This window comes from Falco naumanni, chromosome 6 (assembly GCF_017639655.2).
Source record: "Falco naumanni isolate bFalNau1 chromosome 6, bFalNau1.pat, whole genome shotgun sequence".
NCBI classification, from domain to species: Eukaryota; Metazoa; Chordata; class Aves; order Falconiformes; family Falconidae; genus Falco; species Falco naumanni.
In genome coordinates, this window is record NC_054059.1 from 75,903,825 (window position 1) to 75,918,790 (window position 14,966).

General features: G+C 37.3%; 1 protein-coding gene across 3 annotated transcripts in view; it reads right to left on the reverse strand.

Moving 5' to 3' along the window:
* Positions 1 to 14,966, reverse strand: part of MAP3K21 (mitogen-activated protein kinase kinase kinase 21) — a 43,411-nt gene that overhangs the window by 17,909 nt on the left and 10,536 nt on the right. For all 3 annotated transcript variants that reach the window (XM_040598353.1, XM_040598356.1, XM_040598354.1), the window contains exons 2-4: positions 6,231 to 6,411; positions 1,102 to 1,250; positions 179 to 354 (exon numbers count right to left, since the gene is read on the reverse strand). In XM_040598353.1, coding sequence (XP_040454287.1) covers positions 179 to 354; positions 1,102 to 1,250; positions 6,231 to 6,411 — 506 coding nt within the window. The remainder of the gene's footprint in view (positions 1 to 178; positions 355 to 1,101; positions 1,251 to 6,230; positions 6,412 to 14,966) is intronic.

The following is a 14,966-nucleotide window of genomic DNA, read 5'->3' on the forward strand; positions in this document are numbered from 1 at the left end:
TTAATGAGAGAGTAAATCCTCTCTTCCAAGTAGTTTACCCTGCCAAGTGTATCTCCGCTATCAGGTTTCTAGTATACTGGTAAGCCACAATTCAAAAGTTCAAAACTGCTGTATCACATAAATGCACCTACACACATAACCTGCCTCCACCGCTATGCAACTGGAAAAATCAACTTACTTTTTCCTTGGTCCTCAATTCATTGAATATCTGCTGAATTTCCAATTTCCAGTCGTCTTGCATGGAATGAAAAGACTCTTGAGGCATTTCAGTCATAACTGCCCCTTCAATGGCAGTAAGCTGTTCAAGAATTAAGGCAAACGATGGTCGGATATGAGGATCCTGCTCCCAGCATTCTAGAATTTATCAAAATCCCATCAGTTTTTAACAGTACATAGAACATTTTGAAGAACTACATGAATTTCAAGTTACTTGCTACTGTACTTCAAGTTCTAATGTGTTCCCTTTACCTGTAAGGCTTCTCTAGTTCCTTTTCCATTTACCAAAGTGACATCTTCCTATGTGTACTCAGAGGATTGTTTTTGTATTAATAGTCACTTTTTTTACCTTTATCTTTAGGATCTGAAATAGCATAACTAGCAGTACTGCACAGAAGGGATACATATAAAACAAAGAAATTTACTAAATACAAGGAAATAGCCATTAGCAAGCCACGCTTATTTCTCTCTAAAGGATTTCCAAAACATTTTTGACAATCAGGAAGAAACAATGAGGAAAAAAATGGCATTTGCGGTTCTTCCCCTTGGGATTTTAATCTTGATCTTCTATTGATCAGCAGTATATCCTCTAGTTTACGAACATTAATTTGAGTGTAAAAGGAAATCAGTAGAACTAGAGCAAAAAGCATACTGTCACTACTGAAGAACATGTGTGGTACACAGTAATGCTGTATGACTTCTTCAGAAACACATTCAACTGTCTATAACACCAGACTGCTGTGTAAAGAAAAACAAAGTACTCTGTACACAGCACATTATAAAATGACGTGTTTATTTTGCAACCCCATAACTATTACAGGCAAGGATCCATACCCCCCCAAAACATAACTATTTTAAATACGTAGGAAGAAACAACACATATACCTTTCATTAGTTTTGCAAATGGTTCAGGGCAGGTGGATGGAATGGGCAAAGTAAGCTTATTGACAGCAACTCCATAAGCCACAGCAAGGCCATCAATGCCACGGTAAGGAACTTCTCCTGTAAGCAGTTCCCACAGCAACACTCCATAACTACAAAAGGTAATTTTTTTAACAGTTATTTGCTGAATACTGACACATCGTTTACTCAAGAACAAACAAGTATCTGTCCAACCATGTACAGAAATTCCTGAGGATTTCCCATGTCAGTGGTGAATGCCTTTAAGAGACAGCTCTTTGCACCTTTGCACTAGCAGTGATTAACCAAACTGCATGCAACTAAGACTGGCTCACACTCCTACTCAAAATGTAGCCTAAGGTCATACTATAGAAATGTTAGTATCATGTAAAACTCACAACTGGAAGTCTGAGGAAAACAGGCAACATTCTCCCCACCAAAAACCAAACAAAAAAAGAAATCTCAGCAAAGCATTCAGGCCATTCCCTCTTCCAAATACAACACAATTTTTCTAGACACATATGCGTTTTTTAAAAAAACAAACTAACAGTAATAAAAAACATCAGAAAATCCCCAGCTTTGTTTGCAAGTTTGCATTTCTTATCCCTTGTGTATTATATGAAGGGTTGTTAACATTTTGCTTCCCACGGAAGATGCAACAAGATTGAGAAATGTTTACACACACACACACTCTCTACTAATTTCTCCATACTAGAAAAAAAAAAACCAAACAAAACAATATTGTTTCCAGTGAAAGGTGGTGGCACGAAGAGATCTTTTTGAAGCGTCAGGTACAGAAATCAAGAATCGTAGGAATTCCTATTGCAACAGCATTAATCAGAAGAATTTCTACTATGCTCTCCACCAGAAGAGCAGCTGGGTGTTGCTTTGACCTTCTTTGGGTTTGTATGCCCAACGTTTCGCATGCTTGAATGACCCAAGCCACTACAAAGGGCTGGGACAACACGCTCGCTGCTGTTGCTCCAGAGCTCCTACCACCACTGAAATGGATAGCTTTCACTGCCGTTTCTGTGGAAGCAGAAATTGCTCCTTTTAAAACGTAAGCTAGTCCTGCCAGGGAACCACTATCTGTAGAACAAGGATACAAAGGACAACCTATTGCTGCTTTTGAATAGTGAAGTGAGCAAGGCAAAGGGGAAAAAAATATTAGAATAGAAAGTATCACTCTTGCCCCTCCTCTCCAGTGGTTAAAGAAACAACTTGCAGGTTTTTCAGGAACAGATTGAACTCTCCTACATGAGAAATACATACAGCACGGGGAAGGGAAGGGCTATGTACCCCGCCACTTAATATGTACCCCTTAATACCAGAAATATCACCTCAACTACAGCAGATGTGACAGGAAGAACACACACTAGTTAAGCTTTTCTATCACTCCCTCCCTTAATGAGAAAAAGTCATTCAGCATTATTACAAGACCTTGCAACAACACTTCAATAAATAGTAAAACAGTAAATCACGCAATACTAGCATGAACATCAGCAGTGTTTTGTTTATCTACACTCTGTTGATCTAAGAAGCTTTGCCTATCACAAAATCTTACAAAACTAATGAATTTACAGTGCTAACAATTAATCAAAACCTGAGCAATGCAGTCTATTCCCCGCCCCCCCCCCCAAAAAAAAAAAGAAAACAGAATAAAAAGGGGAAGTCTTGGGATTCTTACTAATTTCCTCCCAGATTTTTCCAGTCTAACCTCTGCAGTTGTTTGTATACTTGAAGAAGGATAAAATAATGAATTCCAATTTTGTTTTAAATCAGTGGTATTTTCTTCCTATATAAAAATATTTATTTTTTTATATAAATAGAACATATTGTATTTATATAAAAAATGAGTATTATATACTTCTGACCATAATGAGTACAACACTTCCTGCATGATATGCATGATGCACATTTTATGCATGATGGAGGAATTCTACTGAACTACATTTGCTTGCTTACAGAGAACACAGAAATAATGTCTGCCATCTCAGCAAGCATAGACTGTTCTTAATTCAAGGAATTCCCTTGTTCCGAGTATTCTATATATATTTTAGCATAAACTCTGAAGTTAAGCAGAACAATAAATTAAACTAAAAAGAAATAATCTTTTTATAAAAGTTGTGTCACACTATTAGCTTTAGTTACACTTGCAATTCAAGCTCATAATCCTAAATAGTTTTCAACAGTGCCAAGAAGGTGGTTGTAAAATGTTAAGCAGACCAACACAGTAATAGCCTGAAAGCACCTCTTTTAATGAAAGCAATCCTAATACCAAGCACCAAGAGTCAGCACTGCGGGCGCAAAACTGTGAGGAGGAACCCTAAAGACATTCTAGTCCTGCCAGGCTGGAGTTTTTGGGAGATACTAATGTACCATTACCTAGGACAACAACTACTTATTAACTTTCTTAACTACAGAAGTCGCTCTTTTGTGTACTAAATTTCACCAGGCCACGTACAGTTGTCCTATAAATACAGTCATAGCTTCTAAGAAAGAGTGGTTTTTTATAAGAGCAAAAGCTAATGTCCTTCTCAGTCTTCAGCAAAAGGCCAAAACCACAGAAATAATATGCTTGAATTATACATTTTTAAAACACCAAAATGAATACACTCTCAAAAATATGTCCTTTTAAGTATTTTCATTATTAAAAACTATTCTCCTGCTGTCAAATGTGATTTAAGCCTTACTATATCTCATTCCAGCCATAACCTGCTGGTTTTATGTATTTTAAAAGCTAGTAAAACCGAAAGTAATTAAAAAGTTCTCAAAGCTTATTTTGCTCTACAACCCATCTTCTAAAGCAGGTTACTGAACATGCTACATGAATCACTTGAAAATTGTAAGAATGTGCCAAGCAAAAGCAGCTGCTAATTCTGCTGTACAGGACGTGCTTCCTAGCCTTGCCAAGAGCTCGCACAATGGAGGCACACGTTCCTGTAAAGCCCGCTGCTGAAGCACACCATCAGCACCTGGAAATCTGCGGGCATATTCGCACTTTCAGACTCCATACACAAAACCGAGACTAACAGACTGCTGAGAAATGCGTGATGATCAATGGAAAGGGATGAGAGAGTGGAATTCTTGTTTGGGGATTTGGAAGCATATACCAAAGAGTAGTAAAAGCAGTAGTTCCAACTCTGGTTTGGGAAACAAAAGGATACACACGCAGGGCCTGGAAAGTACCAGTTCTGCTATCTAGGATGACACCTGCAAACATGCAGCCTGGAAGGCTCTGCATGAAAACACTCCCACAACGTTTCTGAGCACGGGCTGATTCTGCAAGAGCAGCCTCAATTGCTCTCCCCCACCCCAGTAAGAGGTCCGCAGATTTCTTTTGGAGATTCAGCACTCCATAGGTGTAACTGAAGTTTAGAACTTTTCCGGAAAATACTGTGTTCTTGTCTTGGAGAGACCCATACTTAAATTTATAACCTGAATGCTTTTTAAAACAAAAAACACTCCTATAACCAGGGTATTCTTTATTTGCTTTTCTTTTAAAGAAAGAGTAAAGATAAGCAACAGAACAGATCAAGGTGCAGTAAGCAGAAAATCTTTAGAAGCCAAGAAGGTCTAAACCATACTGTACAATACAGCCTTTCTACTTAAAAAACCTCTCCTGTTAGATGTCCATCATTGAGCTAAATACTTACATTTTTACAAGAGAGGCGTGCAGGAGAGAAGGCGAAGAAGAGAAATACTGTAGGTTCCAAAAATGTAAACTAATGTTGCAGCAGAATATAAAATAATTGCACCAAAGCATACCCCCTCAGATACCTAAAATCACAGCAACAAGACTGGACAGGACCTGTAATTAAGCATGGAATACAGCTGATTAGGGAAACGCCTACACCCAACCTCCACCCCGCAAAAGAAAAAAAATTAAAGAAAAAAGAAAAAGAATGGAAAAAAAAGAATGAAGCCAAAGATGTTTCTTAACTGGGCATCGACTCAGACTGATGTAAACAAAATGCTGAAAACTGGTTCCAGACACGACAAATAAGTGTCACAAAACAGTAGTGCAGATACAGAATCATCCAGAGAATACCAGAAGTATTACTTCATGCTGTAGAATATCAAGCATCTAAGCAAAATAGGACCCTATTTAAGAATTATACAACACAGAACATGCATAAGGCGGCATGAGAAAACAGATTAAGGTCCTCCCCTCCTTCCCCAAATACCTATCTTGGATCCTTCAGAGAGAAAACATTTCCAACAGAAAAGAAATGTAGACTTTTCAGGATGCGGCACAGCAGCTTTTAGAGCCTATTGTGCAATCACTGCTTTTCCACACTCACAAACCAGAATTAAATAAAAGCTAAAGTTACCTTTCTACAATAGATATATCCCATGCTACATCACTCAAAAATAACATCAGTATTGAGAGCCATGTTATTTATATGATCCACAATAATGTATTTGACAAGAAATTCACAAATTTAATATAGGGAGTTCCCCACCTTTAAAATTAGAGAGCAAGTTAAAACAAATTTGTGCTGAATATACTTTTCTCACTCCAGCTGCTGGAAGCAAACTCTATAAATGTAAAAGCTTAGATCTCATGTTCACTTTTACACATGATCATATTCTAGATTCCTAAACCCAGCACTAATTTAAGTTTGCATTTGGCAGAATTCTGGTTTGCAGCTTATTTTTATTTATCAGACATGTAATAACTGGCGGGTCCCATTTCTTTAGACAGAATGAGACTTTTCAGACATCTGATGTAAACATACCAGTATGAGATCAATCATATATAAATGTATTAAGAGCATATGGCTATTAATATTAAGACTGAAGATAAAACGATTAGATATCTTAACCAACAGATATTTTAAAAGCTTCTCTTAACGAGATCTTGCTTACTTTATCAAAAAAGAATTTTTTTCCTGTTTTCTCTCCTGCTCCCTCCAGTTGGTAAGTGAATAACTAAAGGTAGATCAAATTAAGTGGATGTTGAGAAGTGAAAGTATATTTCTTAGAGCAGCTATACTTGCCATGTTGAGATGATAACCAAGGAAACCACCAAAAAAAATTCAAATAAAAATTTATTCAAAAACCTTGACATGGTTCTACTGAACACAGTCTTCAGCAGACAAACCTCTTACCTCCAAATATCACTTCCTTTAGAAAACATGGAAGACTTGATAACTTCTGGAGCCATCCATGCGTAAGTCCCTGCTGCGCTCATTTTGGTTGTTCTGTGCCACTCTCTAGCCAGACCAAAGTCTGTAATCTTCAGAGTTTTATTACAAATGTCATCATGTTCCATCTTCTCTAGCAACAAAACTGCAAAAGATTGAGTTTTTAAATTAATGGGAATCAAAATGTCATCTTGTTATTAGTTTCACATTCAACTCGTACTGCACATATAATTGTATACTTTAAATGTTGTGAAAATATTATTGCAATTTTTATAAACATGAAAGAGGGTTTTGGTTATTCTAAGCTATAAAAGCAAGAAATATCTAGTGTCATGAGTTCTTTATGCAACTGTGCGAGTAGATATTGAACTAGCACAAGATACCCACTGTAATGTAAAGTAATGCACGTAAGTTTAAAAAAGCCCAGAATCCTAGCATCCCACAGATGATGACCAGCTGTGAAAAAAGTATTCACTCTGGAATGATTTCCTGAAGTAATAGAAATAGCAGTAGTAGTAAACCAAAAACAAATACTAAGAATTCTTATAAAATACTTAGAAAAAGCAGGACACATTATCCCACTGTATAAAATCCATGCCTAATACTGCACCCAATCCTGGCTCCCATTCATCTCAAAAAGTATGTAACAGAACTGAAAGAGACATAGAGAAGAATACAAGCAGGGTGCTCAAAACAGCATGTCCACAGCTACAAGGAATGGTTAACAGACAAGGAGTCTTTTCCCAGGAAAAGAAAAACCTGAGAACATAATCTAGAACAACACCTATGGATTTAAGAAAGCTGTAAGTAACAATTGCTCATGGTTTCTCAACACAAGAGGACATCATTGAGCAAAATTAGCAGATAAGAATCAAACACGTGGCAGTCATTCACACAACACAGAGGTAGGTGAACTCTGCAATTGTTGGCATAGCATGTGAATACTATTATTTTACACAGATTTAAAAAGCGCCTATACAAATTCACAGAAGACAACTTCATAAAGAGCATTTATATCACAAAAGCTGGTTTAAGTTCAAGAAATCCCTAGGCACAAGTCAGTACAAGCTGGGGGACTACAGACCAGGGGAGTTAACTTGCCTTGGGAGTCCCCAGCTGGCAAAAAAAGACACTGGACTTGGATCAAATGCATGTTACGTTATACCCACTGCACCTTTATGGATGCTAAAGAGTAAATTATCTTTTATCACTGTGCCACCCTACAGCATGCATTCAGTGTCTGACTTGTTTGCAACACAACAGCATTGGCAGAGTTGTAATACACCTTCAGAAAATAGTGTTAAAAGAAAAGAGAACTTGGTTATTCTGTTACAGTTACCAAGGAGAGAGACAACAGCTGCAAAGGAATCATTAACACAGCATAATTTTAGTTCCATATCCAGTCCTCTGTCACTGTCTGTGGGAGTAACTTAGCTTAACTCTGTTAAAATTATCCCCTGGGACAAAGATCAAAGGTTAAATTACAAATAAGAAGAATCATAAATGCATGTGTTTTCCAACTGTATGTATGGCAAAAAAACAGTACAAGGAACCCATTAATACAAGAAAAGCAGATGAACTACCTTCCCTCACAGAAAAAACTGATGACCTTGTATTTGCAATCACAAGAAATCTTTTTTACCGGTACAGATTAATTACACTCTTACCAATATTTCAAAAAATTACATCAAATCCAGATGAAAAGAAAGAGAACCCACACTGCATTTTCAGTAAGCTTCTTAACATAAAGTAGGAGAAATGCAGGCCAAAATGGTCCAGACAAACCAAGAGCTCACCAGTCAGCACCACCAGAACAAGTTAAATTCATGCAAGAGTTTTTATACTTTTATACTTGAATCAAAGACCTATTGTTTGCTATTCCATTTCAAACATGTTCAGCAGAATTCCTGACATTCCTTGTCAGTCAATGTGACCGAAACCAAAAACAGTTGGTCTTGCAAAAGGTAATAACTGGCATGGGACCAAGTTTCGTCCTACAAAGGACAACGTTTCTTAGCAGTTCAAACTTCCCTTTCCGGACAGTAGCCAGGAAAACAGCAATACTATACACAGATTAGTTAGCAGCTGGGTAGTAAAAATGCTCGGCATAGCTGAGTAGTGCTCCGTCCTTCACAGTAGCCTAGCAACCTTTACTACAGCATCCTTCTGCCTCTTCCACAGCTTCCTGGCCCTTGCTGGCTGCTGACCTGTGAGCAGTCACTTTACAATCTTGTGCTTATCCTGTTCACTCAGCCTCCACCTTTTTTCTTTTCGAAATCCTTTAAATTGCCTTTTCGGGCTCCAATACCTCTACAATGTTAAGTTGGGTAAGAGCCAGTTTAGCACTTTTTGGTTTACTTTTAACATTTTCCAGATGGTTTATTTTCCACAAAGAGTAAAATTCATACTTAGATTAGTGCTTTACTTCTGGCAAACACAGCGCAAAAATATTTACAAAGTACAAAGCCTATTTAAAATCATACCTACCAAAACCCCTGAATTAATTAGGAATGCAGAAGTACAGAAAAAATCCTGTGTCCACCTCATTTATTTTGACACAAGCAAAGCCAGAGACTGTTTCTTCAGTTAGATGGTTAGATTCAAAATCTAACAGGAGATGACTAAGTTGGATGTGAGAATACTACTTTGCATCAAACTAATGTAAAACTTCACCTTGGACTGTTACCCAAAACCTGTATGTACTACAGCCAGAAATAAGCATTTGACCAAATATTTTTTAAGTCTGCATATGATTCCCACTGGTAACACCATTTTCAACTCAATTCTGAGTTTAGCATACCTCCCTTTGTGACTCCACCTTTCTGGAATGTGATGAAGGGGAAAGTAAATTTATCAACATCACAGCAGCAGAGGTTAGGGTGCCATATGCCAGGCACTGCTTGAATATAAGAGACAGCACATGCCCAGAACCATTTATAGTGTGAGAACAAAGAGATGTTATTGCGTGTTACTTTCCATAATTCCTTGAAATATAAATCAGCAAGTTGAAGATAAACCCCCCCCAAAAAGCCCTTAAGTCAGAAAAATGAAAACATACAAATACTATGCAGTAAAAGCGGTGTGGAAATTGGTAGATGTGATGTTGTAAAGATCCTAATAATTCAAGACACTTTCAACAGTGCAGCAAGCATACACGAGCACTCTAAGAACATCTGCAACAAAGATACTGCTATTTAACCACACAGATGGAAAAAGCCTTAAACTCCTCAGCTGTCTAATATAACTAACAAGAACTTGGAAATCCAAGTATTGCTCATCCTAGCTCACTGAAGGAAGTAGCTCAACAGATTATGAAATAATTTAGGTTGGAACAGACCTCAAGATGTCAAACCCCCCACCTTGGAGCAGGGCTAATGCTGTAAAAACTGCAAAGCTACTATCGAACATTTTTACGTAACTAAAGTTACGGCACTCTGACAGAAATAAGTAAACTATATTCAAAACTGAACTATTCACTCAACTACCGACATTAATCTAACTTAAATATTATTTAAAATAAATTTTGAAGAAAATTAAGGACAGTAATTAAGGACATCAAGACACAGAAAAAACAGCAAAATTATGGCAGAGTTACATTACAAGTAGCTTACAACACACTAATTCCATTTTGTCCTGATAGATGGTTCTTAGAAAGCAGTTACGGTAGCAGGCCTGAGCACATACAAGTACTTTTCAGGAAGTTTAATCATACAGACAAAGGATTAATCAAAGAATTCTGTACAGCAGTTGTATAAAGGAAAATACTAGGAGACAATTTATCCGGATAATTAGGTGTTTACTAGGAAGCACATTTGTTTCACATGCCAATTCACAATCAGAGTAAAAATACAAGGTGCATTTCAAGAACTGATAACAGAGTTACATACTGCCCACTCTGAGGAAGATCAGACCATCATACTAGCAAACATGCAAAGTTGGAAGGGATCAATCATAAACTCTACAGCTATAAAGCAGAGGTGAAGGACGAAGAAATGGCTGGCCTATTCTGGCTAACAGAAGGAAAAGCAGAGCTACACATAGTTGCAGAAGTAGCTCATGCAATTCTAAAAGACACAAAAAATGCTTTTTTTAGTAGAAACAGGGAAGTGTCAATAAAACTGTACCAAGCATAAGACCTCACATGAAATACCGAACAACTAAAAAAGCACATATGTATTCAACGGCAGGAACTTAAACTGAAGCAGATACAGAAAACAGAAGTAGAATAGTTAGGATACTGTAACATCTTTAATTTATACAAAATCAGAAGAGCTTGTGCTTTTTGCTAGGGTAAACAAAGGTTGAAATAAGTTACGAGAACAGATGTTAGCCATATCTAGAAGCAGGATGCAGACTCTAGAGCACTGGTGCTCTTACCAGTAAAAATATTCTCCCAGGCGCCCTGACTGATCCATCTTACAGGCACACTTGTGATTAAACTCACTTCTAGATCTAGAGCTACCAGGGTGGGGAGTCATAACAGATTTCAAGATACTGCCTCTTTTCTCCCACCCCCTTTTGGCCCTCCTCTGCAGTGTAAAGCACAGTTTACTCCTCAAATAATTCAGAAGATCCAACATAGACTCCTGTCAAAAAAGTAATGGTTCCCTAAGTAGTAAGGCCATTAATCAGCCATGCTTTCTGCATTATCATAGTTACAGCTGGAGTCTTTCTACTAATCATATGGCACATCACCAAGTATTTTACGGTGTAACAGCATGCAGGTATAGATGCACATTGTTAAAAACTAAAATCTATCACACAGATCCTCAAGACTGCAACGGAACTGGACCTGCTGAGCCAGCCAGTACTTCCCAAGTCCATGTTCCTCTAATTAAAATAGAACCGACAACATCTCTCTGCTGAACCGCTGCTGTTCCCATATGACCGGTTTTCTTAGTCAGGAAAGGCACAGAATTTAGGCTTGAAAAGAAAAGGAGGCAGAAGTCCCAGCAAAATCCCAGCCAATGCTCCTAGTTCCCCCTCCTTTGCTTGTGTCATTCCCTTCCCATCTTTCCAAATCCAAACTCTCCCCTCTGGCATTAACACTTGCTTTGAACTACTGACAGCAAAAGGTAATAGATCCAGTGCAGCAGCTCAGGTTAGAGATGCAACAAGTGGCAGTCCAGGTCTGGCCAGATTTGGGTAAGAGCTGCCCACCCTGCTCCATTATCTTTTCTTGTGAGCATGGATTGAAATTTTATTGGGGAAAAGAAAAAAAAAAAAAAGTGAGAGCCTGGATACAGGCAGATAGGCTGTAACGAGTCAAGAAATAATAGAAAAAAGCACATCTAGACAAAACAGATTCCTGGGGTGCATGCCTGCTCTACCAAATTCAGACAGGTCCAGAACTACACCTCCAGTGCTACCTTCAGGACTATGCTGAAAGTTCAGAGAGGAACTAAGAGCATTCGTTTAAATTGAAAGTATTTTGTTTAAAGCATAATTTTAAATAAAAGGCTTACATTCTTACCTCAGCTGCTCCTTTTTTATTTTAAAATTCATGTAGCTTAAGAAGCAGTATTTACAAGCCCAAGGGAAGCCTGGACAGACCTTTGAGCTGGTAGCACACTCAAGAAACGGCCACCGAGCACTAAGCTCTTCAATGCTACTCTTAACACAGGTTATTGCCTACAGTCTTGGTTCTCTTTTTGTTACTAAATACATATAGATTGTATTTCTCCAACCTTATCTATCTCAAAGCCCCCACTTAATCCAACACTACATTTGAAAAGTTTCTGAAATCCAAAGACTTCATGCAGTTAAAATAATTTTATTCCATAATGCATTCCAGCACTTTCATTTGATCATTTTCAGTTACCAGCCATTTAAACCAATTGAGTAAACAATGTATTCTGAGATAAGCCAAGTCAAAGGATTGAACACCTTTTTAATAGTTTAAACGTATTGAATTCAAACTACCTTTTCATGCTTAAACTTAAAAAAAATCATCCTGAAATACTCAAGTCCTTTCTGTCCTTCCTACCCTCTTCATACTTTCTACTCTATCCTCTTTATTTTCTCTTTGTTACTACTAAAAAGATTAAGCAACCTTATTTTCACTAGTTAATTGTCACCAATGGCTTCTTACTACCTTATCTACAGTTTGCTAAATAGCTGGCTATCATGGGTTTTGCAAATATAAGCTATTTAATAGCATAGCTATTTAAGTTACTAGGATTACAGGTAAGATCGCCTACATGCCCACTACATTTACCACCACTGATAAAATCATTCTTAGAGAATAGCAGAAAGAAAGATGTTACACTATACACCTCTACTTGTAAACAGAGATTGCACAGACAATGCTGCCACTGTCATCAGTCTCCCCCGCACCTGGCCAGCTCCCTCTCCAACTGTTTGCAAGTGAATCTGGTTCCTGTTAATTCACTAAATCAACATGCAACAAAAGCAGCAGGGCAACCCTGCATCTTTACCTGTGAACTAACAGGCAGAAAGAAAAACTTATTAGATGTTGCGTATCCAGTTAAGGAAACACAATACCTCATCAATACTGAGACCAACTCCATTATCTGGAGCTGTTGTTTGGTCCCAGTTGTAATTAGAAATTAAAAATTCAACACTGCTTATAGAAGCCATGCTCGGTTTTTAAGCTGCAAATTAATTAGCACAGTGAAAACATTAACTGATCAGAACATCTCCAACACATACAAATGATACACTGGCCTATACAGCACTGCTTCTTAAGTACTTTGGTTTCCTCCTATGGGTTCTCAGGATAACAACTGTTAACTGTAGCCAGTATCTGTCAGACTGTGATTATCTCACTAGATTAAGTTTAGAGCTCACCATCAGCAAGGGAATTTCATCCTTTAAACACTAGTTACATACGCAGGAGGCACTTCTCTACTTTTTGTTACAGGGATACTGTGCTCCTCTATCATCTTTTAAATGCCTTTACAGCAGGCATATAAGCATTTCTTAACTTTCAAACTAAATGGAAAGCAAGTTTATTCTTAAATGTATTTGTCTAAAAACATCTAGAGTAAAAAAAAAAAAAAAAAAAAAAAAAAGAGTCCTACTTCACAGCAGCCAACATACATTAAAAAAAAATCCTGAATGAATTGTTCCCAATTGGAAAGCCAAAACAAGACAAGACTTGACATAAAAAGTCTTTGACAGCAAAAATTGACAAATACACACCAACCCTGTAGGAAAAACACATCCCACAGAGGGACATGTGGCACAGGAAAACCTCTGAAGTGTAAGAATTACAGGGAGTAAGGATCAGAAAGGGGTAAGATTTCAACAGCTTCAACGCACCTTGCATCACCGTTTTTTGCTTCCCCTTCACTTCTTTAATAACCATTATTAAAGTATCTTTGGGCAAATGGAAACTTGAGAGAATGAAGCAGTTTAAACAAGTTATTGGCACCGGCTGTAGATACTATGAGTTACTTTACTGCCTGCCATTTGTGCTTCACTTGCTGTTCAGATAGTTCTGTAATGCAAAACAGAAATTTCTATTGTGCCGTAGAAGGAAGTACCATAGGTAAGAAGCGTTTATAATTAGACATTCAAGTAATCATCATTTAAACAATAAATCTTCAGCAAATTCTGAAAAATGTAGGATTTGGATATTGCATCAGCCAAAATTCAAAAGCAGACTGAACACTAAACATCCTCAGATTCCCCGTTTAAAATATTTAAAATATTAAGCTTAGTTCTCCTATTTAAATACTACATTTAAGAAAAAGTTACCTCATTACAGCAATTCCTCCATAATACTACAATTACATGGAAATCAGTCAACACTGAAACTTAGCTTTAAAACTCAAAAAATTCATGTTATGTGGCATCTGCCAGGAACTTCCCTACTGATTTGAAACAACACTTACTTTCTTATAAGCTCGCTCTTCTTTGCTTGCTATAACTTTCTGAAAGGCAGCTATGCAATAAAAACAGTGACCAAAATGCAAGCAGATTTCAGAAAGACATGCATAGAACAAGCAATAACAGTCAGGCGGTGAAACAGTCATTCCTGACTAAGATACTCTTCTGGTTTCAAACTCTACAGAATAAAGTGGTTGTGTATCCATTCCTTAGAGAGCACCACAGTTGTTAGGAAACAGTGATGTGATTTTTTAATTTTTTTTTTTTAGGAACTTATTATTCATAAAAACCCTAAAGCTATTACATTCAAGCTGCAAAAGGAGTCACAGCCAAAATATAACGCACCAGGTACAGTTTCCTTCAACATAAACATTCAGAAAACACCTTAATCGCCTCCCTGACCCCATATGCAAGATCTTGTCATTCCCTTCAAAACAAAGTAAATACATATATGCCATGTAACATACAGAATTCAGCAGGGCAGTGCAGCTGACATTTATAATCTCAAAAACAGCATCCAGGGGCAAGAGCTGACAGCCATTACCTTCCTTCAGACTTAACAAGTTAATTTACCTATCATTATTCAAATCCCTTTTTCGAGATTTAATTTAAACAAACAAGAATATTTCATTCAAATTTGTTTTGAATTTAGAGGGTTTGTTGGGTTTTTTTGAAGTAATTAGAACATGACGATGCAATTTGATATTTCAAGCTAATCAGGAGAATACACAGCTTCTGAATATGCACAAGTATTTACATACCTGGCATACTTTTTCTGATCATAACGTATTACACTCAGCAGTTACATACTTCGTTGTTGCTTTAGTTTGTGGTCTATATCAAGGG